Genomic DNA, 27,496 nt, shown 5'->3' on the forward strand with positions numbered 1-27,496 from the left:
AGGCAAAAAAAAGATAATAGGTCAACTTGTATGGGTGAAAGGACGGGAAGGGCACGCGCACACACACACACACACACACACACACACACACACGAGCCATCATTAGCTGCAGCATCTGTAGTCTTAAGCCTTCCCCTGTTTGCACCAGATGAACGTGTTTATTATTCAAAACAACGTGCTGAATCGTACAGGCGACAATCCACTCACACAAGGGGGGTTGGACGAATATACAGGACGCTGTCTATCAGACCCCCCCCCCCCCCCCCCCTCTCATGGAGGACAGAGGCTATCGGCCCCAGACAGCGTTGTTGACTCACTGAGGCTCTTGACGGCCGCGATTCACTCAGTTGCGTGTGTGTTTGCGATTGAACTGTGGCTTTCTGAAAGCACAACTCTTCATCAAAATGTCAAGTGTCTTGAAAATCTGTGGATTCGTCGCCTGCACTAATTCTCCTCCCGAGCAGCGGGAAACAGTGATGCAAATGGCTTTTGGATTCGATAAACGGCGGCGACTTTTGAAGTGGCTTTTTGCAGATCGGACTTCGGCCCATTAGAAGAATCAAAGCCTCTCACGGTTGGCTTTTCTTCTGTCTCCTCCCACAGCGTCTGAGTCGAGATCAAAACAGAAACACTCGCAGAGTCCCTCATGGTTTTTGGGGATTATCTAGCACGGGGCAGCGTGTTATGCATTTGTGTTGTTTGGAAGCACTGACGTAGATTATTCTTGTTAAATATAAATATTACTCTATTCAGTTTATTCTATTTTCTTTTGCTTTGAAAATTTAGTCTGGTATTTCTGCGCCTCGCTTGTCAGTCACACATATTGCTAAAGGCCACAACGAGTACACGTTGTTCATTCACCGAATGTTTTAGAAGACGGAATCATCTGATCCCAGCTACATCTGACTATTACTATTACTTAGGGCCGGGACTTTAGCGCGTTAATTACGATTAATTAATTACAATGTGAATTAAGATGAATTAATTACACAAAAAATAACACATTAAACATTTTTTACGCATTTTTACACTTGCACCGCGGAACGTTTCTCACTGGATGAGCTTCGGAGGACCGATTATACTGGAGCACCAACTAGCGTTCATGACTTCAGACAACAACAAACCACAGTGAACATGAACGAAGAAGCTGACGAGACCATGTCGGGTGGCCCCGTGAATGTGAAATCTTATTATAATAAACACACGGATGGAAGCGTCGATAAGAGCGTGGTTGTGAGCAAGCTACGCAACAAGGAATTCAGACATTCTATTCATCCTTCCTGCATTGGTAAAGGCACAAGTGAGTTGAATTTGAATGTAACAGAGAATTGGAGGGTGGATGCACTAAAAAGGGTAAACAAATCTACACCCTGTGCCAGACTGTCAGTTTAAGGTTGTCCACAGGATGCCCTGAAGTAGACAAACATGTGATTGTCTTGAAAAATGCCCTCAGAGGTTGTAATAAGTTTCATGTCAGTGTGACCACTGAATGAGACACATCTGCTCATCTTTACTGACTCATCCGGCCTTCTCTCTCGTCAAAAAGGTGGAACTCTATAGGCTATGTAGCATGGCTAATAAGTGATAAAAGCTTAATTAGCAATTAACATCAAATTTAGTCAATTCATCATTCAAAAGATTCTTCATCATTCTTGACAATGCCATCATAACCAAGTGAACGCGCCTTGTGTTTCTGCATAACCCCCAGGGTTCACTTCTCTGAAACAACCAGTGGGGACAATGCCCCCACAACTACCTCCGCGGTAGTGTGCTCAAGACTTGGCAGGAGCAGGATTTGAACCCACTGGCGGCGCTTACAGAGGCTTTCGGCTCCTTCTTGCACCCCTACACTACCAGTCCTGGTCACATTTTGGCAACTTTGATTCTCCTATTTAACCTTGAGCATGTGAGTTAAACCTCAAAACTCTTTTTAAATGCTATTTCCACATCTGGGCTTGAACCCACAACCTTCAAGTGCAGGCCATGCAGGGGCTTATGTCAGCAGCTCTTCCGATGTGCTACTTCACCACACACTAACCATCCCTTTGTTTGTTGTATTTAACCTTGAGATTGCTACTCAAACCTGAACTAAAGCCTAAGTCTCAAACCCAAGCCTGGGCTTGAACCCACAACCTTCAAATGCAGTGCAGGCTTGTGGCAGAAGCTCTTCCGCTGTGCTAATTCACCACACACTGACCAACCCTTTGTTTGTGGTATTTAACCTTGAGATTGCTACTCAAACCTGAAGTAAAGCCAAAGGCTCAAACCCAAGACTGGGCTTGAACTCACAACCTACAGGGTAAGGACAGTAGCTCCTCTGCTCTTGTGCTGCACTACCTCACCATGCACAAATTACATTTTTGTTTCTCGTATTTAACCTTGAGACTGCTACTCAAACCTCAAAACTCTTTCAAAGCAGAAGTGATGTCTGCATGAAGGGGCATGAACCCACAACCTCAGACAGCAGGTTGGAGCCTGCAGCCCTTCAGTTGTTCCCCTGTGCTATTCAAGCACATGCCTCATTGTGTCCGTTTCTCATATTAGACCTTGGGATTGTTTGCTAAACCTCAAAACTCTTTCAAAGTTTACAGTTTGAAGCCCTGACTGCAACCAAACTCTCCTTCTGAGAGAGCAGGTTTGAACTGAGGATCCTCCACACTTCAGCCTTCCTGCTATCTCCCTGCACTGTTCCACCACACACCTGTTGATGCTTTTGAATCCAACCTCAATTCTCATAGATTCTCAGGCTGGAATCCACAACACAACACACTTGTCTGCTGGAATTGGTTGAACAAAAATAAAAATCCATGTGAAAAAAAATACTTATTACTGTTCTCAGGTCAAATATTTATGCAATTAAAATGCAATTAATTTCGATTAATTAATTACAAAGCCTCTAATTAATTAGATTAATATTTTTAATCGAGTCCCGGCCCTACTATTACTTTAACTATCAAAAATAATGTATTTGAAATAAAACGTAATGCTTATGGCATTAAAGCCAAATGTTTGCAACTGTGGTACAGAAAAATAACCCAAAGTCTTCTCGTGGCATGTGATGAGAATAACAATATAAACTACCGTCAGACATGTCCTTGAATATCACCTCATCCATTGGCTTGAAAAAAAGCAGCTTTCTTCGGTTGTGTGCTAATCATATTCATGCCACTTTTCCCAGAGAAACATGTGTTCTCATGCATAAATCTGCCAGCACTCAGTTGTTTGCAAAGAACCTCAGCGGGCCCTCGTGTTCCAAGGGGACTAAAGAGGAATAACAAAGTGCCCACTTGTTTCCACCTGCAATCAGTGCTGGCTGCACGCAAGCACTTTCTCAGAGTTTAAAATCCCTGATTGAAGGAGAACACCAGCCAGTTAAAACCGTCTGATATCGTCCTTCCTTTCCTTTGAGATTATTTGTCAGGGATTCTATTTTAGGCCTTTATTATTTCAGCTAAGGGAATGCCAGAAAAGGGAGTAGTGGGATGGAGTGGTGGGGGGGGGGGGGGGGGGGTCTGGAGGTCATCCCGCTCAAGGCTTTCTAACGTGTGAGAATCCCTGATGATGTCAGCAGGTTTAGATTAGTGCGTCCAAATGAATAACCGCCTAGGAGTGTGACAAAAGATGTTTTTGGGTTGCATTGCAGCGTTTTTGTAACTTGAGCCACACTAAGGAATTAAAGTCAGGACATCTCTGCCTCGGATTCATCCATTATTACTATTCTTTTTTTTCAAATGAAGTAAGATGCTGAACTGAGAGCAACGGGACTCACTTAGCTGACATGGCGTTTCTTGCACATATGGGTGATGATTGAATCTCATCATCAGACCAGCGAGCTAATTTGTGATCCCCTCGAATCACAAGGACTGTCAGTAATGCTTCAGTAATAACTGAAGGACTAATTACCAAACACTATAGTAGTAAATATGTCATGTTACTGCAGCCCGGCTCAAAAGGGCTTATGAAAAAAGTCTGATTCACCCGATAGATCCGTCTGTGCACGACGTGTGTAATTACGTGTACTGTCTAGTAGTCAACCTTCTGCTGAATGTCGTCTGCCCGACACACAATGTCACACAGCTGTGTTCTGCAAAGGTTTGAAAGAAGTGACAGCCGAAACCCAAGCAGGCTCACTCACCGTAGCCGGAAATGAGAGAAAGAGAGAGAGAGGGATGCGGTACAATTTGGGAATGAAAGTGTTGCCCGATCAGGGCGCAGTTGAGTTTCTAATGATATGACCTCATTCCTGCGTATCCGAATCAGTCAGAACTACTGGTTTTAGATGCCTCATGAATAAATGATTTCCTCCTCTGCCAACAGAGGAGAGGGAGGGGGGGGCGTGTTGGAATAAAGAGGGGGTTGATTGACAGCAATGTGTGTTACACACACATTTGTCAATCAACCCCAGCTTTGTCCTGATCCCAATCAGAGTGCCTTCACTTTGACACGTTGCATGTTTCCATAGTGCTGTGGAATACGACGGATACGCACCACCTTTGGTAGCATCTAATCTATAGCTTGGATTATTCCTGAGGTAGTTAAGGATGTTATTATTATTTAATATAATACAATATCCTTTTTACTATTTACGATCTTTGTTTTTTTTTTAAACATACTATAACTTTAAATCCTTTTTTACATGCTAGATATTATTAGTTATTTTGACAAACCATACAATGAAAAATAAAGCCTACTGACTCGGTCCGGATGCTGAACAAATAGCCTTTTTACTGACACGCTTCAAGACGAGGAAATCAGAAGCACAAAAAGGGATCAAGCCTTGAGAAAGTTAACTAAAACTAATTAGGTTAACAGTTAATCAACTGTAAACATTGAAGGTTAAATTGCACAAATATAACAATATGCACTTTTATAGTGTTTACTAACATCCGGTTCATCATCCATTATTAAGATCAAGAATTATTGTCTTTGTGATGAGCTGATCACCTGACTATAAAAGGCCCACAGAATTGTGAGTCAATGAAACCAGACCAGAATATAGGCCTCAGATTTGTAATGTCAACACATTCTTGTATTCAATCTGCAGAGCAACGAGTTTTAAGAGAAGGTGAGACTTGAGATGAAAAGGATTTATAAATACAATTAACACAAGCGCCCAGTTTAGTGCTCACTGTGTGCCAGAGGCTAAACTGATGATTTCACTTTCATGGCAAACTATTAATGGAATGAAAATAAGTCAGCGGTTCAGGGAATTGTTCTCTCCATGTCGCTCGGAAAAGATTCCACGCTTGCTTAAGGGCCAACGATTCAACACGTGGAGGGTTTATTTATATCAAACATGGGCTTCAATCTGATATTCTTAAGCTGAGATCTTTCAATACTTTTTGGTGGTTGTGATCACACATTGAACAAATATCAGTTTCACACAGAACAAAGGAATTATTGCCACCATTTAACCCTTGCTAATGCCAAAAGGGGGCATATTTATTCCTCAAAATATGAGGCAGTATTATTCTTCCTATTGTTTAAAATGAATTCAACAGAAAATAAGGCGAGTTGAGAACGAGTGTTAAACTGCATGCTTAGACGGAGGCATGTGCATTGCAGTTTCACGAGGAGCCATTCAGCTGCAAAATAAAGGTAAGCTTCGTAGAAGTTGTCTCAAGCCATTATGATGAGGCTGATTTGATAGTTCTTGCTTGGATGGGCATAAATGAGAGAGCCGAGCTGGCTGATAATCACCCACAGAAGCAAAGAGGGGGGGGGGGGGGGGATCCGGAGCACGTCTGCGACCATAAGAGAAGAAAACGCCGATAGTAGATACGTTGGACAGCGGTGAGTGACAATAGCCCCACAGCGCTCAGACCCGTTCAATAACTTCATCTTCTACAGGAGCACCGGTGCAGGGACAAGAGGAAGGGTTTTTTCTGCTTTCCCCCCCCCCCCACCCACCCAGGTGTTATTTCAACACTTCTCTTCCTTCACATTGAAGGGCTTGGAGGCAAATCAGCGGGAGCGATGCTGATGGGAGGAAAACCTTTGTCCTTATCTTACCTTCGCAGGAGAGGGAGGCGGATGCGGAGGCGACTCACCAAGATGGGCCGGCGATAGGACGAGGAGAGGGCTTCAGAGAAAGGAAGCGCAGACAAGGGCTCTGAATCAAAACAAACGACTTAAAATAATGTGAAATATTAAGCATCATCTTTTGTTTACAAAGAAAAAAAGAAATCACTGCAGCTTCATCAAAACAACCACGTTTAGACCATAAGAGGTACATTATGTTTATTCCAACAACACTCCACAGGTTTGTATTCATCAGTCCAGCGATGTCTGCCACTGTCGGAGGAAAACAATCCCCCGATGTACATCAAAGGGATTTAATATTCCTCTTAAGATGAAGGGGCCGACGTCTCGCAGTCTGTCTCCAGTGTCGACTGAGCAGCAATAACGGCCAAAACAACCCTTCAGGCACAGCGCGGAACCAGCAGCCCCAGCGACGCGTCCCCGAAAAACAAACCACCAGGAAGTCGCCGTCTCTCTGAAGTGTACTTTATTACCTGTGAGGGTTTTATAGAACCAGCGGTAAACGAGTGCGTCTTGTTCAAGCTCCAGAATATGTTGTCGCAAACATTTTATCTCAAATCTGTGTTGATATCACAAGCGTTGACATACATGACGCCTCACAAATAGAGTAAGGCCAGATCACTATTTGCACAATGACAGTTACACTACACGCTGTGTGTGTGTGTGTGTTTGTGAGACATTATCGTGAAGGAGTGTGACAATCATACAAAACATAGCAATGCCAAGCAGTCCACAGCTATATGATCACAGGCTAAAGTTTTACAGCAGTGATTCTCACATGATGTGATCACAATGTGCTATTGCATGTGGTTTTTGTCTGTATCACATAACTAAAGCATCCTTTAATCGAGTCTTCATCCACATTTTCTCTGTTCCATTGAAGACATTTTGAATCTCAAATACAAGAACTGCTTGAAACAAATGCTGACACAACGCTACAGTTACAAGTATTTAATGTATTCTAAAGCTGCGAATGTTCTCATGTTGGTATTCAATACTACTTTGTTAATATTAATAACCAATGAAATCTAAAACATTATATTTAGTCCCCACATTTCTCCAATTGTTTTATCATAAAACTAACGAATTAAACTCAAACTTAGTGTCCCCAGGGACACCCACAGGGGTCTCTGCAGGCCCTCTTCCTGTCCCAGAGGATGTGCAGCTCCTCTGCGGTGTGTTGGGGGGACGACAACATGTCCACGTAGCACTCTTTCTCACACAGCCAGCCGGGGTCCTGGGCAACAGCAGAGAGGGAGGGAGGGGGGGGGGGGGGCGCTGTTAACATGCACGGGCTGGTTTGTTTATCAGACTCCCACTGATCAAGGTCTTCTCAAGTAAGACCGTTAACACGGGGGGCATTGCACACAAGTGTGATGCGTGTGTCTAAAGTATTGTATACATGATTACATCCTCCACTATTACTACACTTTTACCCCTAATTCTTACAGTCAGATATTGAATGCAGACTGAAGACACCAGGGACGATGAGGCAACGTGTTGGACGTCATAACTCTTTCTCTAACAGGCTGATCAAATGTAAATATGTACCAAAAGTAGGAAAGGAAAGGAAAATGTAAATCATTGGTGTTGCATGTGTTTGTACGGAGTGTTTTTTTTACCTGATATTTCTGTGGTCCAACAGCCGCCATCCATATCCCCATGCTCACATCTTCTCCCTGGAAAACAGCACACCCAAGACAGACCCTCCTCCCATCAGATTCTCGACTCTACCCCCCCCCCCCGGCCCGGGTTACTCTACCTGGTAGGCCTTCAGTTCATCCGCATTGCTGGCGAGCCATTGGACGAGGTCACGAGAGACCACGTAGCCGGAGCCGCAGGCGAACGCCGGGTAGGCGGGACTGGCGTACTCCAGCTCCTGCCACTTCCCGATGCGGTCCACCGCCCAGCTCTGACGGAAACTAGACCAGGGCGGTCGACACGTCATCATCACACGCCGTCTCCCTTTAAACTGAGCCATCATTGCTTTGACAGCGCATTCTTTTCATTTAGCCGACTGAAGTCAAGTTGGAAAACAGAAGTGGACTATAAAAAAATAAAAAATAAACACTAGCAAAATATACGTCCTCAACAGGATCCGTTTGTACTTACTTCCCCCACCAGAAGTTGCTGCGCTTGAGACCCTTCTGGTCAATCTTCATTAATACCGAGTCCACGTCGATGTAACAATCATCATCCGTCTTCAGCAGCAGATTAAAGTCGGCGTTTCCCACAGACCTGCCGGAGAGGGAATTTGAAACCGTAATTAAAGGCCACCTTCTGATTCTTGGCAATATCCCAGAGTGGATTTACTTTCAAATACCACGGAGACCGAAGGGCGGCAGGTCTCGCAAATAACTAAAACACTTGCAAGAGCTTGAGACGACCGTCCGTGTGGCCGACTGATGACTCGCCACTGTACTTTTCCGACTGAGCGGACGCAATCGTGATTGTAACAGCGAGAGATTTTGAGGCGACGACACACTTCCATTTCGGGTCGCTGATTTCCTCAGAGGGCGCCGGCCAATTTGGAGACAGAGAATGGAGTCATTAGCACTTGCCGTACCATTTATAGAACTGAAGCAGTTTGGAAGGCACGCTCCTGTAGGTGTCGACCACGTCCACCAACACCATGTCGCCGTGCCGGAGGCTCTCCTGCTGCAGGGCGGCGTCCTCCCGCCTCAGGCCGCAGGCATGGCGCTCCATCCTGGCCGGGCGGCCCCGCAGGAGCCCCGACAGGCCGTCTTCATCTGACATGGGGGGGGGGGGTCCAGGGAGCAGACGTGGGGGGGGGGGGAATGGAGCAAATGGTTAAAGTTTTCTACCCCAAGTGGTTAAAAAAAAAAAAGGACAAAAACACAGACATAAACACACCCGTTTAAACATATTGAGGCACATTTGAAGGATAATCAATGAAATCAGTCGCATCCCAAATCAAATTGTAACATTTTACTGAATGGTTCTTTAGTTCTGTTTTCAGAGGTGTTGGATGGTGAACTTAATTTTGTTTTCCTCAAAATGGCTAAAAATCCATTTCCAGATAAACTATAAATGCAAACACAAGTGCAAGTACATCAATAATTCAACACAACTGAACAGAAGGGGGGGGAAAAGAATTGGGATTTGGAAAATATTCACTAGTCCTGAGGCAGAAATTGAGCCAATATAATGACCTGCAAGAGACAAGAATGTTTTCATTTTAACAACAGTTGGCTCATTTGATTTTAATCACATTGTTTTGAAAGGCTCCAACTTAAACCCTGTTGCAGGACCAACCATAGATAGTAAATGTGAAGCCTCCAGCCAATCCGGGAAATCCAAGTGCACTTCTATGAGGCAATAAGCCCTCTGCAATCTGCAATTCAACAAAATAAAATAAATGTATCCGTGACTTTAAAACTTGAAAGGGAATATTGTTAATACATTTATTAATAATTTCCTGTCTATACGTACAGATGAGATCTTGAGGACGCCTCCTCCATCGTTGAGCTGCACGGAGGAGTTGACTGTTGTTAATCCAGCAGAAGCCATGTTCTCCCAAACCAGCGTCCCCTCAAAGCCCTGAAATAAAGGGACAATCAGTGCTTTGCATCCTGTTCTTCTGTCAAGCACCACTTAAAATGAGCAGCGCAGCTTCTATGGAAGACACCGACGTCATGTCCTTCAGTGTTTCCCCTCCCATTATAACAGGGGGCGGCGCCAAAGCAACATTTAGGGTGACGGATGTGATCAGAGTTAAAATGAGCTTGAAACAGCAGCAAAACACTACATTTAAACCTGTAATGAGTTCCACTTGGATGGGGTGGTGGAGGGGAATTGAAATAACAATCAGAAACCTATTTTCTGTATATAATGAATTTATTTCCTGAGACTCTTATGTATTGTTATTGTTTACTAAGTCGAGGAAAAGTCCATCTTGAGTTATTTTGGATACAGTTTAGATAGATGCATTCAACTTTGAAGGAACTGCTTTATTTAAATGTGACTATATATATATATATATATATATATATATATATATATATATATTCCATGAGTTCTGAAATATCCAAATACCGTATTTTCGCGACTATAAGGCGCACTTAAAATCCTTTTTTTCCTAAAAAAACGGCACGTGCGCCTTGTAATCCGGAGCGCCGTATATATGGCTCAATTGGTTGATCCATACTGGTTAACGAGGATCCATTGGAGGGAAAGTCTGGTGCCAGCAGCCGCGGTAATTCCAGCTCCAACAGCGTATTGTAACGGACTGTGTTTTCATGTTCTGGAGCGGCGTTGCACTTTACAGAGTTTTGGGATGTTCAGTGAAGGGCGCACAATGTGACGTCACTCATCTTAGTGCCACCTATGGGGACGCGGGAATTGTTGTTGTTTTGGAGAGCGATGGTGTGTTTTTGTTCGGCGTAGGCTACGGCCGACAGTAGCCTGTTTCTCGACAATAAAACCAGAAGATAAGCACATTGTCCAGAGATTCATTAGCGAGAGTCGCTACAGTATATTAAAGCTCGTAGTTGGATGTCGGGATCGCGCTGACGGTCCGCCGCGAGGCGCCACCGTCCAGCGCTGCCTCTCGGTGCAAGATGCACCAAAGCATTTGCCAAGAAGATGATGAGAAGAGATGTTTTCATTAACCAATAACGAAAGAGATATTGTTAATATCCACATTAACGTTTGAACAACGTTACCATGGGAGTGAAGAGTTTTCAGAACGCTTAATAACGTTTGATTTAGCACAGCCCGATCTAGTGGATGCATAACGCAGCCCCAGTCAAACGTTTTACTGCAGTTACTTCTATGCGCCTTGTGATCCGGTGCGCTCTATATATGAAAATAGTTCTAAAATTGGCGATTTATTGAAGGTGCGCCTTGTAATTCAGTGCGCCGTATAGTCGCGAAAATACGGTAACTTAATAAGTTAAGTTATAATAAGATGTTGAGACTCTGGGAGACATTGGGTCTGTTGGGGGGGGGGTTTAACTGATCATCTCAGGGTTGTACGGCAGGACATCAGAAACTGACCTTAGGCAAGATGAACTGCTCCACCGGTTTGTACCACACCCCGCTGACCATGGTCCCCGTGCTGATGGCGCTGAAGCGAGCCGTCACCACAGCCTCCTGCAAAACAAGGTCCAGGGGTGGCAAATGCAGCATCATCTACTGTGAACGCTACGCAGACTGTAAAAAAGGCCGAGGGATGGGGTCTACCAGCCTCCACGGGAAGCCGACATACAACCCTGACCCCTGCGCAGAGGTGGAGGTTCCTTTACCTCCTGGTCCAGCTGGAGAAGCTTCACCGTCACATTGCTCTGAAACTCTGGCCGGGCCCCGCTGGGGAACACCCCGAGCCTGGTGATCACCACCGGGTGGAGGACCTTGAAATCCAAGGCGACGGCCGACGCGTCAGAGGGGGCGAGCAGCGAGGGGTCGGACACCCTCACGAGCTCTATCTCCGCATCCGGGCCCGCCACTGGCACGGGGGGGGAGAGAAGAGATTACTGCACAAGCACACAGCTCATTCATCGCAATCCCGACATGCTGACCGCCACGCTTTGTGCAATGGGGGCCGGGCGATTCGGGTGGAGGGCGAGCGCTCGGAGAAGAAGGCGGCGGCCTGTGGTAAAGCTGCACCATCAGCACTTTGAGAAACCGGTTCCTGGGACCGCCGTCTTCAAAGCGAGCTTTGGCTCGTGTGTGCGTGGTTTCTTAATTACAAAAGAGCAGTTTATTACCCAGGAGATCAATGAAAAGATCAAGGCTGTTAAAGGGAAGCAGGCTTTTTACTTTATATACATTCTACACAAGTTCTGCAGCTCACTTCAAAAGCAAAGACAGTTAGAGGTGGAGAACAGACAGAGAGAAAGCAGCATTTTATCAAACTAAATGTTTCTCACATTCCACCGAGTGGAATTGAGCAGCAGGATTTTCCCAGACTGTGAGGACACGCATGCATACATAGCCAAAAGAAATCAACAACAATAGAGGTCACTTTACTGGCATGTACATCCCTGTTGTTCTGGACAGTAAAAAAAAAAAAAGGGAACCTTGCTCTCAATTCCACCTCGCTCACACGACAGTCACATTTGAGGGGTTCCTTGGATTTTTGCAACATTAAAACCAAAAGCAATCAAAATTGTGTGATGTTATGTTAATTGATTTGTTGAAATGTTTTTGACTAGAGCTGAGACAATGAATCAGATGGTTTAATATGCTTTGTAATACCATTTCAGTCTAAAAAGAATTAACATTTTGACTCATTCCTCTCAAATACAAAACAAACAAAACAGAAAAATAATGATTAAAACAAAGTCCGAGTTGGAAATCAGCCTTCATTCTAAAGCAGTCGGACAAACAAATCCCCTGGGACGAAGACCGCACAAAAATATTTCAACCGCAATAAATTGTCCGCTGAACGTGTGCTTTGACCTGAACCCGGAGTCAGGTACCCAACGGTGTTTAAAAGGGCCGGCTGTCACTTTCTCTTCCGATCACATCGAGCATCTCGCTGCAAGGCCGCCTGCTTTCCTGCTGTTCTGAAGCAACTCACGTCAACACTCGCGACCATTAGGAATGGGCCGGCAAAACCAAATAGAGAACGTCACCGTGACACTAAAGGCTACCGTCTGAAAAAGTCTATTCTGATGAGCAGTAATTGTGTTTCCATGAAGGCTGCGAAACAAATGAACCCAACGGCAAAAGTGGTGAAATGGCTGCTTTGAACTGGCTGTGTGACGGGGAGAGACATAACAATTACCGAGGCTTTTCCTTCTGACAGCGAGCCTGTTCAATTATCTCCTATAGGGCGCGCCGCTGCTTCCTATGGTTCTCCCTTTATGAGCGTTAATACGCTTTATGTTGGCGGCCGGGGGAAATGTCTGCTTGGGCCTTGGGTGGGGAGAGGAAAAGAATGGTGTCCTTGAGCTGTGCCTGAACATGAAAAAGGTGTTTGAGTTCTTTTCTGAACATGAATTCTTTGATTCTTTCAACTTGTCCCCTGTAATTCTGCCTCCGCTATTGACGGCTGCACAGCCAAGCGAGAGATCGCAGTCTTTCCATACGGCCGCTGGCCCCTCTCGTTTGTGAGCAGATGTATTTCATTCTGAACATTATTATGATCGTCGTTATATCACCTGGCTGCGTGAGGTTCAGGAGGGAGCAGGAGTAGGGATCCTCTCTGTCCTCCTCTGGAATGGGACACCCATGTTTCCCCACGATGAACTTCACCCCCACTCTGAAAATAAGCACAAACACTACTGCATTCGCCCTTTCTTTTGTGTGCGCCGTACGATTCCTAAAGCTTGTCCATCTAATCCACCCTCCGTTGCCATGGTTACTGAGAGTTGCTTAAAGGCCATCACAACCTTATCTTTGCTCAGATCGCTGAATAAGAAGGGAAAGGGCAAAAAGGTAAGAATGAAAGAGAGAACAATTTTGGCCGCGGGTCAGGTAAAGATAAAAAAGGGTCGGTCGGTTATTTGATGCAGGCTTTATTTAATCTGCGAGAAGGAAGGAGAGAGAAACAAGTGTTGAAGTTGCAGCTGCGGGCTCACGGACCTGTGCTTGAAGTGAGGGTGATCTCGCAGGTAGCCGAGCCAGGTCTCCCTTATGGTTTGTCTCAGTTCATAATGATGTCTCGCTGACAGCACCCCCACCAGAACTTCATAGAAAGGTACCGATTCATCTGCATCAGAAAACAGAAAGCCACGATGACACGTTGGAATGGTAAGAAGTGACAGGTCGTCATAATGATGTGGGTGAGGATAAGAGTAAGTATGACACACATCTGGATATAACGAGGAAGTAACAATCAAACAAAAACAACATTTTCAAAATGTGATCAAAATCCACACTTTGTTGGATGCTTAAAATATTCTTCTCAAATCAGGATTCTGGCTGCAGCGTTCTATTGCATTTAGTTGGATCCGACTCACTGTGAGGTGCATCCTAGAATTTACATCATGACAATTGTCTGCATGCATCGAGAGGTGGTGAAACTATTTCCCTCTGAAGGTCCCTCTGATCCCTGCGAGCAGCAAACCGGACGGAAAACGCTTCGTTTCCAGGCGTTAGACCGTGCCATCGACGCCCAGCCCCTGAGAACGGTCTCATTCCCGTCACTTCTCCCCGAAACACTCACTCACTCACTCCTATTCCCACACACACTAACAACACACAGCACACACACACACACACACACACACACACACACACACACACACACACACGGGGCGGTTGAACTAAAGTCAGCCGGCCGCTCGGTTCGGGCGTTAAAAAGGAACAAAAAAAAGTTGCGAGGCATTTTTGGTCAAAAGTACCCGAGTGTGTGTTGTTGTCCGGCGGCGTGTGGGAGGGTCGTTCCGCCAACCACAAGTGCAGCAGGACGGCGACGGCACAGGGCAGCAGAAGGAGCGCGAGCCTCCGCATGGACGGAGCCCTTTCATTCAGCGGGAGGAGCCTTCAGCTTCAGCGGCGCGGAGCCTCTTCCTGAGCCGCACGGCGCTGCGCGGTGTGAGGCGCCGACGTGTGTGCGCGCTTCATTTCAGCTCCGCAGCACTCCGCCGGGCTCCCACCACTACCTCGCGTCTGCCTCCGCCACTAGGACTTAAGCGACCAATGGGAGAACCCGCACTGATGCCGCGGTGCGCTCTGGGAGATGGTGTTTGACGGTCTCCAGCCAATCATAACAGTTTCGTAGTCGGGGAAAACAAAATGTGAATATTTAAATTTAAATTGGTGAGGATAAACATAATTTAGTCTGTGTATAATAGTTTAGTTTCTACATAAAGAAATAGTGCAAGCCACATGGTTAAACTTTTTTCTTAAACTGCAGGTAAATACATTAAATAGTTCATCACATCAAGGTAAACCGACACTTTAAAACATTAATTTGAGCTGCAAACAGTATCTCTCTGGCACATCTTACCATGTTTATTAAATACTGCAGTCGTTTTTCTGTCAATTAACTTCTAATTAAGTAACAAATCATTGTGAAAAATGAAAGTAGGACATGAACATAAACATAATTTAACCTTCAAAAGCCCAGTTGACCTTCTCCAGCTTTGAAAGGAGAACATAGTACTTAAATCTTTTACTCTGTGCTCCGCATGAATCATTCAGAAGGAATCTATTGTGCATGGCGAAGGGGGTTTGAGGAGGATTTCTTCTGACTTTGAGAGCACCAGTGTCTCTCCTGGAGAGGAAGAGAGGGCCATGCCATGCTTGAGAATCACATTTGTACTCATCTCGATTAAGTTCCAATGGAAAAATATCAATCACCTCTTTAAGGGAGGAATAATAATGCGATATGCCTATATGGCAAGCAACATGCTATACGCTAATGGTATAAGTAGAAATGAATGCTGCATGCTGTGAGTTCATCTAAATAATCTTATCACAATGTATAACAATTGTTATTTGCATAAACTTTAGGGGCTCACTACTCAATTTGGAAAATTGCTCCAGCCCATATACTCTATATTAGAGGATCTACTGCCCTGGGGGGATAATTACTTTGCTGTGCATTATACAATTCTTTTTTGAGTCATATTCATATTCATTACTGTGATTTATTTCTCTCTCTGCAACATATTATTTATTTGAAAGAAAAATACTATTCGTAGTCATGGGTTTCCTGAAATACAAAGTACCTCTGCTGCAGAATCCCAAACCTTATTTACTCTTTTTTCTATTAATTTTATTCCAAGTAATTTTTTTCTTCTTTCTCTTTCATTTTGCAGCATTTCGAACACTCTTTTGGTGGATCTGTATAAATTTATTTTTATCTAAGTTCGCATCTACAAACTGTGCATACAACATTAAACTACAACAACATTAACATTTTTGTCTTACCCAAATTAAGGGTCCAATGAAAGAGGGTACAAAGCTCTCTGGCATATGATTTTGAGAATTTATTTCTAAAATGTATTTTCTATAATCGCAATTGGCCATGGCTAAATGACCAATATTTTAATTTAAAGTTAGGAAAACTAAATGTATTGAGTATAGATTTTAATGACAGACTCTCTGTTGTTGATCATGTTCTTATTCTGTGGACACAGCTCAGAAAAAATAATAAACCTCCTAATTTAATTTATGATGCAATGCTGTTCATGTAGGATTCCATCAATCACAGCACAAATGGGATCCATTTTTAGGGGCCTTGATAGATATATAGATTAACCACAGTTTCTCTTATATACATCTGGGTCCTTTGGGATTGGATAATCAATAGGGGATACCTGACTTGCCTTATCAATGCCATTCATCATTCCCTTTGGTTGCTTTAAACTTGACCTATAATACAAAAAAACACAGGCTGTGATGTATCAGGCCAAACCCAAAGCCATTCTGACTCGGATATGATCCCCCAAACTTAAAATGCAGTCAAACAGTAACCGATATCGCCCAAACCTGGGGAAACAAGGCGAGGCTGTAAATGCATGCATGATGGGAACATCACAGTGAGTCTGCAGCAGATACCCTGAATCCTTAAAATGAATATTCTCCATGCCCCCTGCGGTGTCGGAAGAGGGTTTTTTTTTTCTTTCTATTTGCAGCGTAAAAGACAAACTGGCTGAGGCTGAATTGAATTGAATTTGAATTTGTTTATTTATTTGAGCAGTACACATGGTGCTCAAAAGGAGTGGACTGAAGCAAGAGCTTATAAGAGCCCACCCCCAATTATTTATTTATCAAATTAAATCATGGTCCTTTAAAAAAAAAAAAAACAGAAATGTCACGGCGCATGAACAGTGCATCCAGATGGCCTATGGTTCAGCTCAGCCACAGGAGGTCTCCACCACACACCACAGAAGCATGTTCATCTGCGAGACCCTTTTATGTTACCAGAGCCATCAGACAGGCGCTAGCTCCAAACGTCAGTGAGAGACACGAGGCACAAGTATTGAAGACACAGCACATTGGGGTTGCCGTTTTCCTTTAATTCATTTGATCCATCAAAGGATTTCAAAGCCTGCTATTTAAATGCTATTTTATTTTCTCAAAATGATAATACCATTCATGAATACAGCTGCACATCGTCGACGTATCCGTACCCCAGGGAGATTATTATGTGCAAAGTAGCACCCAGAAAGTCAACGAAGAGGCAATATTTCATATCATAATAGTTCTCTCTGCTAAAGATAGAAATAAATCCATGCAATATTCATCTCTAACCATTATATTTCTTGTTTCAGATTTGGCACTATCCTTAAGATGAGGTCAGTGGGAGCACCCTGAGGTCAGTCTCAGGTCTTTTGAAAAAATGACAATAATTATCCTGAAAGCAATTTAAATCTAATACTTTTTGACAGTCCAGTTTTAGTTTGATTCCTAATGCGATGATTCTTCAAGTATCGTTTACAGAAACAATGATGCAAAAAGCCTCAACCACCGAAGGGATCATATTATATTGTGTAAACCGACCCTGACTGTTATTCTTAAAAAATAGTCAGATAGTATCAATAATTGCATGATTTATAAATGTTTTTTTCTCCTAAGTATCATACAGGCTTAGTAGCACTACACGTCATGTAGCTGTCAGTGCGGTGCAACAAATATTCAATAATACTACCGATAATTACAATATTAATAACGATCATAACAATTCATCGTAAAAATTAGCAAATGCTATTCCACTACAATTTAAAGGAAATGTTTCGACAGTGTGCTTTTTCTTCCAAAAACAAACAAAACAGAAAAAAAAGGCTGCGGGAGCATAGTGTAGAGATCACACCGCTCTCACAGAAGTTGGCACTGTAACTTACTGTACACTCTAAAAGACTGACAGGCCCTCGGAAACAGAGGAGGCTGAAAAGGGAGCCGAGGAACATGCAGGCCTCTGGTTTGGCATTAATGTCAAAGGCCTCGCCATTCACTCTGGGACAGGCAAAAAGAATCAGGCTCAGGAAACATGCCCAGAACCCAAATGACACCGTTAAGGAAATAAGGGGAAAAGATGTCCTGCGGGGTTAAGCGATACATCTCTGATTTAAAGCAGATGAAATGTATGATGAGTAAATCAAAAGGAGCTGCAAGGGTAAAGCGCATTAGAGGGGGCCTGAGAGGGAGGCGGCCGATTCATAAATAATTCTTGACCTAATGGTTGTTTTTACAGTGATAACCCCAAGGAACTCGTCACGCTGTCAGAACATCAGCTCTGCACCTTTCCATGGATACAGGGTCTATTTATTTATTCCTAGCAGAACGGATGTGCAGCCACCTCTGTAAAAATACCAAATAAATCATTTACCGTTTGATAGAAGGTTTCCTTTTGCAGGCTCTAATCTGAACCTGACTGTACTGCAGCTCTAAAACAACCAGGTTAATGGTTCGGGACTCTGGAGGCAAATTGAAAGAGAAACCACTAGGGAGGAAAGTATCACATCGTAGGGGGGCTTTCAGTAATCTTTGCTACAAATAGTCAAAACTGTGCTCTGATAGCAGTGAAAACCAACTCAAGATACGGTGAATAAAAAAGATGAATGCTTCTTTTATCCGGGTGGAGGGAAGGGAAATAGATATTTTAAGAAGTTGTAGACACTGGGCAAATTTCTGTTTCCTGAGGCATGTTAAGATCTAGCACAATAAAAGAAAGAAGAAAAAAAAACATCTCTCATCTCATTAAGCACTGAGCAAGGCTGTTCTCTAATAACAAAGCAATAACAAACCTATTTAACAAGACATGGTACGCTCATTGGGTTGCCAGTTTGGTGGTCGACTCCCCCAAAAACCTTCAGCCACCGGGACCGAGCTGACCAACAACAGAGTGTCCACCTGGCAAAACTCAACTCAACGGCAATGGCCAGTAGCTTCAGGTGTGGTGAAGACAGAGAAGACAGGCGGCGCCATGCCTGCACCCGAACAGCACGAGCGGCAGCTCATCAGAGGATGCTGCAGAAGAACTTCTTCTCCCGGAAGGGGTTCTCGGAGGCGGGGACGGGCATGATGAGGGGGTCGTCGCGTATGTGGGCGTCGCAGTACGCCATCAGGTCGGCAGCCGCTTTGGAGACCTGAGATGTGGAGACGAAGGGAAAGGACACGCAGAGGGGATGAGACGTCTCTCTGACTATTACATGGTAAGAGTTGTATAAATGGACAGTGCGTGTCTAGCATAGGATCACATAAATGTCTCCTTCACACGGGTCCGTCTCTCCACCTGAATCTTAAAGGGTGTCTGGGATGCTTTTGGAACAATTCAGATGTAAACTAGTCACACTCCTCTCCAACACACCACCACAACATTTTCATCCTGTGACTTAAGAGTTCAGATCTGGATGAGGACCTTTGCTGCATATTTCTCTCTCCATCTTTTGCTCTCATTTCCTCCCTTTTGCTATCTAATAAAGGCTGAACATTTATAATAATCTAACAGTACACAACGTTGATGCTGTTTTACTCATCAGGACATTTTATACTATGGAGATAAGTGTTAATTTACAATCAAAAGAAATATGTAGGCTGATGGGGATGTTATCTGTTAAGAATATTGTGTTTTTATTCGTTGGTATGGCATTTTATCGGATACACTCATCAACATAGAGCTACTTTAAGATGGATAGAGCATGAATACAGGCAAACACGGCAACGGGAGATGGGTCGGTTGGTGAGATTGTTACAGAGACCTCGTGGCCTCTCTGGTACTCGAAGGGCAGACCGCAAGACTTTAGTGGGACGGGAGGTGGAATTAATGGTGTTTGCTGCTCAAACAAAAAGTAAGATGGACAAGCTTTCTTGATATTGGACGAGGCCACAATTGCATTTAGTTGTGCAGCTCTTTGCTGCAGAATAACTTTTATGAATGATCTTTGTATTGGATTAGATTCAATTGTGGCCCGATGGTTGCACAAAAATACATTTTCAGGGATCACCCAAGTCCTCAGGATTCCTCCCTGGGGGCCGTGGTTGCCTTTACTAAAAATATAAAAAACTTGATGAAGAGTCGCACAAACAACTATTGACCAGCATTGCTTTCTATTGGACTACCGTGGATCCATTATTGTATTTTGGCAGGGGCATTTTGAAAAGTTGGTCTCTATTGTTGTAGGGCTGTTTATTTTTCTCTTGCAATTTTCTTTAATGGTTGAAAGTAAACCTTTTATAGATTCATTTTGTGAGGTGAACAAAGCATGGAGTACCGGAGAAGAATTGTGCGACTGAAGTTCCTGCTGGTCTGCAACTCTTGTTTGTGTTTGTTCTCTGTGAAAATGTTTTTGGTGCTAAACTTTGAGAGAGGTCCCCAATTCTCAATGAATGTCACATGGCTCTTTTTTCCCTGGCATTGTCTGTGTTTCTATTTCAGTGCACCGATGCCCGTTGGCTGAGGTCAGCCTCTGGCAATAAGAAGGACCATCTGATCCCCCGTGTGCCTTTTCACCTCCTCTCCTTTTAAAAAGACTGTCAAATCTAATAAAACAGTCAGGCATTATTTCTAATAAATGTTACTTTTACTGTACCAAACAGCTGTAAATTATTGTGCATCTAATTTTAGCTGTGGAGTCTCGTACATCTGGTCCGGGGCGACATACTGATGTGTTTTCAGAGGGTTTATACATCAATAGAGAGCCAGAAGAATGAGAGCTTTTGCTACACATGAAATATTTTGCAGTTGCAATTGCTAGTTTTGATCTTTTTGTGGAATTTGATGTTTGGTAAAATACAGAAAAAAGACATGCAGCCGTATCTTTTTACCTTGTGAGACACCTTTTCACTTTTAAGAATAAATACCACAATATGTCTGTGGAAGAAAATCTCTCAGGTTTTCCTACTGTATCCTTAGCTCAGCGGTACCACACCAAGGGTTCTGGACTCAGGGTACTTTTAGCCCTTCAGGGAACCTAGAAACTCTTCAAAAGAAGTCACTACTTCATTTTAAAGGTGTCACAAAAGGCAAAAAGTTTGGCATCCATTGAGAATGTCAAGCTGTACCACAAACTTTCAAGCACGATTAAGAGTCCACTGCATTTTAAAATCAAATTCTCTATTGGACATATTTCAGGCAGTAAAAAAGTCTGCAAAAAATGAGAACATTCCCAAAGCTGGCACTCGCGATGCCCCTAAACAGCTTTATTACTCTTATAATCAACAAGAATTCAATAGTTATACCGTCATGTAATTGCAGGCAGAGTTTCTGCAGAGAACGGAAGCCTCACAGGACAAAACGTGGCGTTGCACAGTGTGTCATTCGGCCCAGACTGACTGTAATTACACTGCAGCCATGTGATGGAAGGAGAGTCCTTCTAATTAGCACAGATCACATTCCCTTAGCTGATTGAGTAATTAATGAGAACGTAGTGATCCCTCAATCAGCAGCACAGAGACTCCTCTTGTCACTGATACACTCCTTCATCAGATGCCATAATTCAATTTAAGGGATTTAAGGGATGGGCGGACGTGGCCACTTCTCTGTTTCCTCGTCTTTCTTTGTGATTTTCTCTGCTTTCATTTTTCAGCCACATTCTACTTCCAGTGGCTTTCTTTTTGAGGCAGTTGAGAAAAGATGAATAGTGGCTTGGATGGTTTTAAAGTACAAACCTTCCTACCTTTAAATCATCCACAAGCTATGATGCGGCTGTGATATCCTGCTGATTACGCCAAAAAGATGGACCCACCAACCCTCCCATCTTTAGTTATTTTATAATCTCCCATTTAAAAACCTTACATAATATATATTTGTAACTGCCTAAGGCCTGATGTGTTCTGGTATCATGATCCGAGGGAAAAGATTTGACCAAATAAGTTCTGGTCAGATTAACCAAACTCATTAAATGAACTCAAACGTGCCTCGTTGTTTTTCACTTTTGTTTCTTATAAATTGAAGTTGTGATTAATCTTGCTAAAAAGGTTTTCAAGTAAGAGCAAAGGTGAGATGATGGCAGAAGTAAATTATTTAGACATCTTAAATATTTGTCAGACCCACAATGGAGCTGAGTGAAATCCTTTGAGATAAAAATCAGATCTGACATTTAAGATTTATTTAAATTCAAGTCTGCTGTGTCTTGTTCTATTATATGCTAAGGTGAAAATAAAACTGAAATTCAAAGCATGTCAGACCCAATGTAATCGGAACACTTCTCAACTCATTCAGCAGACTTTTATGAAAGTAGAAAGTTGGTTTGCCTTGCAAACATTTTTGGGCGTGATGAATGCTAACAAACACCTTTAAAGAGCGCATTATGCTCGATGCGGGTCATTGTGTGGGGCGGGTAGCGCTGTCGCCTCACAGCGAGCAGGTTGTTTCACCCCGCCCACCACCTTCCTGGGTGGAGTCTGCATGCTGTCCCCCTGCCTGTGGGTTCTCTCCGGGTACACCGGCTTCCTCCCACACTCCAAAGACGTGCAGGATAGGTTAATTAGTGACTCTAAAATTGCCCGTGGTGTGTGCACGTGTGCCAATGGTTGTGTGTCTCTCTGTCAGCCCCTCAATTGACTAGCGACCAATCTGGGGTGTAAGCCCCCCCCCCGGGACCCTCTAAGGATAAGCGGAATTAATGATAACTGATTGATATTCTTTGATATTCAGCTTTCATAGTGGCTATCACCACTAATTGTATTGCAATTGTTCTTCTCACAGCCATGCTTTTGGTTATGTGACTGAACATAACGTGTAAATGTATAACGTCTGACAAAAAAACAACATTAAAACTGTACAGTCTGATGCTTTAAAAAAGAGCATCTATGCCAACACAGTTGGTCCGCTGGAAATAGCTGAGTCAGGTCAAGCCAAACATCTTAAAATTGAGTCAATATAGTGCGCTAGTTGTTATTGGATTTCCTTTTAATGTAATCACATTACGGATTTACTTTGCAGTCATTTTGTTGACACTGCTGGAATTCTATTCACCACATCCGACTCTGACTTCCATGTGCAGGGCTAACGTGATCATTTCTTCCAGCGGGTTGTTACAGTATGATATTACGTGAGCGTAGCATCCGTCATGGTCTAAACTCAAACACTTTGCTGTGTTTTCAATGTCTCAAGTCGGCCCGAGAAGAATCGCAATCAGCAGAGAAATCAACAACTCACGCTGCTAACTATTATCGACTCAAATCATTTCCATTCTGCTGAAACAGCTGATATGTTGTCTAATAAAGAAAAGAACCTTAAAGATTAAATAGTATATAGCGCATGTCACGTTAGCATTAAGAATAAATAACATTAATTCAGAAGAAAATACAACTGTTGGGGCTTCAAAACAAATATTCTGATGGTTTAATGCCCGTATTAATGTGATTTTACACAATTTTACTGTAAAAACAAGTTCTTGTTTAGAGCTTAAAACACAATTTAAACCTTTTGTCTTAATTGATATAATGAAATAACCTGTTGTATAAAGTTGATTGTAATGTTGTATGTTTCATGTTTACGGTTATTTACATTTTCTTGTGACATTCCTGTATCAACAAAAATGGCCTGGACTAGGTGTTGTTTGATCACCATATAGAGAGACAGAGAAGGTGACCCAAATGGGTGGAGAACTAACGTTAGAAGTGTTCAACAGTCACCGAGGCCCAGCATGCCTCTGGGTTCGTCCCTCACAGTTACCACAGTGGTTCACAGTGGATGAACTATGAGGGACGGTATGATAGGGAGGTGGCAACACCGAGGCTTTAGAGGTGAACTGATCCTCTATGTGACGACTGTCAGAAGAAGCTGCTCCAAACTGAGCCGAGAAACATACATTTAGTTGTCGTCTCGCTGTTGCAGGACATTTTGGGGATTCTACTATTCTACTGTATGAATCTTTTAGAGGATGGAAGTCTGATAAATTGCCTCCAGTCATGTCACTTGGGTCAGGGTTGAATGAAGAAATGAAAATAAAGCCGGGGGTGTGGATTTTGAAAGAATAAGAGCTTACCAGACCTCTGCAGCCTGCTGCTTATCTCTGCTCTATGCTGCAGGCTTAGGGCTACATTAGCTGCTACAATAGCACAATAGACCGTAATCTCCAAACTGTTGATGACCAAGTTAAAATTTAGGCTCAAGGTTGCAACAAGGAAGAATAATGTGTGAAATACCAAACATGATCTTGAGTATTATAGTGGTTCTGCTTTGTCAGTTTTGATGGGTTAAAAAAATAAAAGCTCCATTTTAAAGAGTGGACCTCATGAGGACAGATATAAGGGGAGGGTGAATAATTACTGCTACTGTTATCAGCCCCACAAATAGAAGGGTCAATGCAGTCAAAACGCACTGAGGTGGCAAATAGGGCACAATAGCGGACACAAGTTTCAGGGCCGTATCTAGAATGTTGGTGTCAAATGGATCCAGTGTCTGATTCTGCATTCGAATGTAACGTGTCGTAGGATTTAGGGAAATATCCGCATTGTCTTTTTGGCGGAGCTTTAGAAGAGAGGAACAATACCACTGTTTCGTCTCACTTGTCAGTAAATATGGAGCTGGAGAGAGCAGCCGTTAACGGAGCTTAGCATAAAGACTGTAACGAGGGGAAGAAGCTAGCCTGGATGAGACGGAAGGGAACACAACAAAGTGTATTCATGAAAACACTGCCATGTGTTGTTTGTTTGATTTGTACAAAAAAATAAATGCTTACTTTCAACCAAACCATATATACTGAGATATAACATGGTAGTGAGATTTGAGTGCAGAGCCATGCTAGTTGTTTCCCCCTGCTTCCAGGCATTGTGCTAAGCTAAGCTAAGCTAAGCTTAGTACCATGCTGTACCATATGTACCGTACACATGAGATCGGCAAAGCAGGCTCTATCCCAAATTGTCAAACATTTAAATTTGAAGGTTTAAAATGGCAGGTTCTATCAACACAGAGGAGATGACGACGTGAGGTTAAAGCATTTGGCCGTCTAAGCCAATTAAAATGAGCAAAACAGTCTCGTTAGTAGCTGTGGTTTGGGCCAAAACTACAGGGCACTGTGGTTGTTATCAAATGTAACTCAACATGACTAAATAGTGTCTCAAAAGGGGATTCATTTGAGTTGAGGATTAGTACACATTTGGTGCTCTTGTAAGTATATCATGCAGCAGGACAGAATATTGTGCGATTGAGTCAAAATAAATGTCCTTGTGATGAAGGAACATGTCAGCCAGAGGTGTTGTTGGATTTTTGAAACCTGTGTATTGCTGTTGGGCTGACCGAAGGAATACTTGCACTAACACTTCATCGTTTGCAAATCGTTAAGCCGCGGCAGGAAGTTGGATAACGTAACGAGACCCTTTCTTTTGCTTTGTTCGGACCTTAAATTGATTGAAAAAGACATGTTTGCTGCGAGCCGAAGGCCGTCACTCATCAGGAAGAAGATATTGTAGAGCTCCAAACACTCAACGCGTGGAACTCAATGGAGGTTAGATACACGCACAGATGTTTATCACGGTAATCACATTAATACACAGACCTAACAAAGCATGCCGCTGCATAGACTGGCAGTAAGCAACGCTCCCTACAAGTACAATGACTGATGTCAGTTTCAGAATGACGTACACCAGCCAAATGAATTTGGCTGGTGTACGTCACGTCCACGTCATCATTCATACAGGGAAAAGAAAGAAGACAACTGTACCTTTATCCTATCCATGCAGGCCTCCATCTTCAGTTGCTCCACAGCTTTCCTGGCTTGGGAGATGCTGGCCGTGCTGTTGTTTGCGATACCGTCCTTCATGGTGCTCCTGTGACCCCAACCGCAGGCACAAAAGGGGGGGGACACGTAGAGTCAATGAACATCACATTAAATCCACTAAGAAGCATCCCCCTGGCGATGCCCCCCCTCCCCTTGGAGCAGCCATTCTCTGCCACAAGCTTTTTGTTTAAAGGACCCATTTTGTCTGGGGGAATCTGTTTTACAGCAGCCAAGCTCCATTTTATTTGAAGAAAGAGCTCAAAAAGGCAGCAGCTGGACAGCGGCTATTTCTCTTTTTACATTCAGGGCTCATGCATGATTTTTCTTTTTTGTCATTTGGTCAGGTTGCTCTTATTGGCTCAAGGGCACTTAAGCACACATCTACTGTTCTTTGAATGATCCGTTCCAGGACCACTCCAAGGGGAGCAGACCAGCAACTTTTCCTTCCTCTTTAGAGAAGAGGAAGAGTAGAGAAGAACACTGCCCTGTTTGACTTCATCCTCTCAACTTTCTCCATAGTGGGCATCAATGCAACTGCAGTGATTTCATCTGCCCCATTGTAACCTGTGCATTGATCAACGTGTAGCCTAACGACTCAATATTGCTCTCATTTTAGGCCCCTTGACCCCCCCCCCTCACTCCTGAAATGTGTGAGAGCCACGGACACCTGAGCTGCATGATTTGCATGACAATATGAAGTCTTTGACTGAGGTGGGGAATGAGTTCCCTCACCGTGGGGCTTTCTCCACGACCGATTTGCCTATTTATTTGATTTTCCATCGCATTGGGTCGAATTGAACTGTATTCAAACGGATTCCGTCGGGAGGATGTTTTGTAAAGGGGGACGCAGAGGCGTCCATTCATTTTCCAATCCCACCCTTCGTGGCCGTAGAGCCGATTCATAGCTTTTATTCCCACCCTTGTAGGAAGCTATCGGGCCTTTTGCGTTGAGGTTCCCCTTCGAGTCGCCCATCCTTAAGCGCGCGCGGCCACACCGGGGGGGTGGGGGGCTTTGACGGGGTCTACACCGTTTAATCCGAACGTAACGATGCTAATTGTTGATGCACATCTGTCGAATATGAGCGACTCTTGCTTCTATAGGGGGGTGGGGGGTGGGGTATACGTTTTGGACACGCCGTGCGAGCTGCGGGCCTGGTCACGGCAGAAGACGGCAACCCACACATCTCGAAAAAAAACAATCACATTATTTTTGCATGAAGAAAATAAAAAAATAAAAATAAAAAACACGCTGATGGTTCGCTGCAAACGGATTAATGAAGGATAGAGCAGCCGACCTACCTGCAATGTGCCAATGGTTTTTCCAATTTGGAGAATTCCGGGTTGACTCCACCCAACACACACACACACACACGCGCGCGAGGAAGAAAAAAAAATCTGTCAAATATCAAATGATAAGAGGAAATCCCAGCCTGGTTTCGGTCGGGCTCGGACCCGGGCAGGTGAATCCTGGCGGTGAGATTTCGCCTCGGCGGTTCGCTGCGTGAGAGTCGTGCGTATTCCGTGTGGGAAGATGAGACCCGAGCGGCGAGGTGTTGGCGAGCACCACGGCTGGACTCGGGGAGATGTTACGCATGCAGCAGGGGGGGAAACCTCTGAATGACGATCAGATGCAGGCTGTAGGGCAGAAGCACTCGATCAGTGGAGCCGCAGCTTCAGCAGCAGCGATGAGCCCGGAAGCGTTTTTTTTACGAGGCAAACCGCTCCAGACGCACCGAGGAAGAACCTTTGGTCGGATCAGCATTTGCTGTTTTTACCTTTCTAATTTGCTTTATTGTTGCAGACGGTACCTCAGATCTGCAGGCTTCCCCATTGCATTTTTTACATCAGCTTTGACATCACCGGGTCCC

General features: G+C 43.8%; 2 protein-coding genes across 2 annotated transcripts; both read right to left on the reverse strand.

The window, feature by feature from the left end:
• Positions 1 to 6,491: 6,491 nt before the first annotated feature.
• b3galnt2 (beta-1,3-N-acetylgalactosaminyltransferase 2) lies at positions 6,492 to 14,630 on the reverse strand. The gene is made up of 12 exons (XM_037466349.2): positions 14,355 to 14,630; positions 13,594 to 13,720; positions 13,170 to 13,270; positions 11,310 to 11,509; positions 11,062 to 11,157; positions 9,496 to 9,603; positions 9,319 to 9,397; positions 8,609 to 8,792; positions 8,155 to 8,280; positions 7,805 to 7,964; positions 7,665 to 7,721; positions 6,492 to 7,279 (listed from the first exon to the last, which is right to left on the reverse strand). Exons 1-12 carry the CDS (start codon positions 14,461 to 14,463, stop codon positions 7,142 to 7,144), a joined length of 1,485 nt encoding a protein of 494 aa, XP_037322246.2. The 5' UTR covers positions 14,464 to 14,630; the 3' UTR covers positions 6,492 to 7,141.
• Positions 14,631 to 16,958: 2,328 nt separating this feature from the next.
• Positions 16,959 to 27,445, reverse strand: LOC119214547 (guanine nucleotide-binding protein G(I)/G(S)/G(O) subunit gamma-4). The gene is made up of 3 exons (XM_037466370.2): positions 26,928 to 27,445; positions 25,572 to 25,677; positions 16,959 to 19,049 (listed from the first exon to the last, which is right to left on the reverse strand). Exons 2-3 carry the CDS (start codon positions 25,668 to 25,670, stop codon positions 18,921 to 18,923), a joined length of 228 nt encoding a protein of 75 aa, XP_037322267.1. The 5' UTR covers positions 25,671 to 25,677; positions 26,928 to 27,445; the 3' UTR covers positions 16,959 to 18,920.
• Between the last annotated feature and the right edge of the window lie 51 nt (positions 27,446 to 27,496).

Source organism: Pungitius pungitius, chromosome 13 (assembly GCF_949316345.1).
Source record: "Pungitius pungitius chromosome 13, fPunPun2.1, whole genome shotgun sequence".
NCBI classification, from domain to species: Eukaryota; Metazoa; Chordata; class Actinopteri; order Perciformes; family Gasterosteidae; genus Pungitius; species Pungitius pungitius.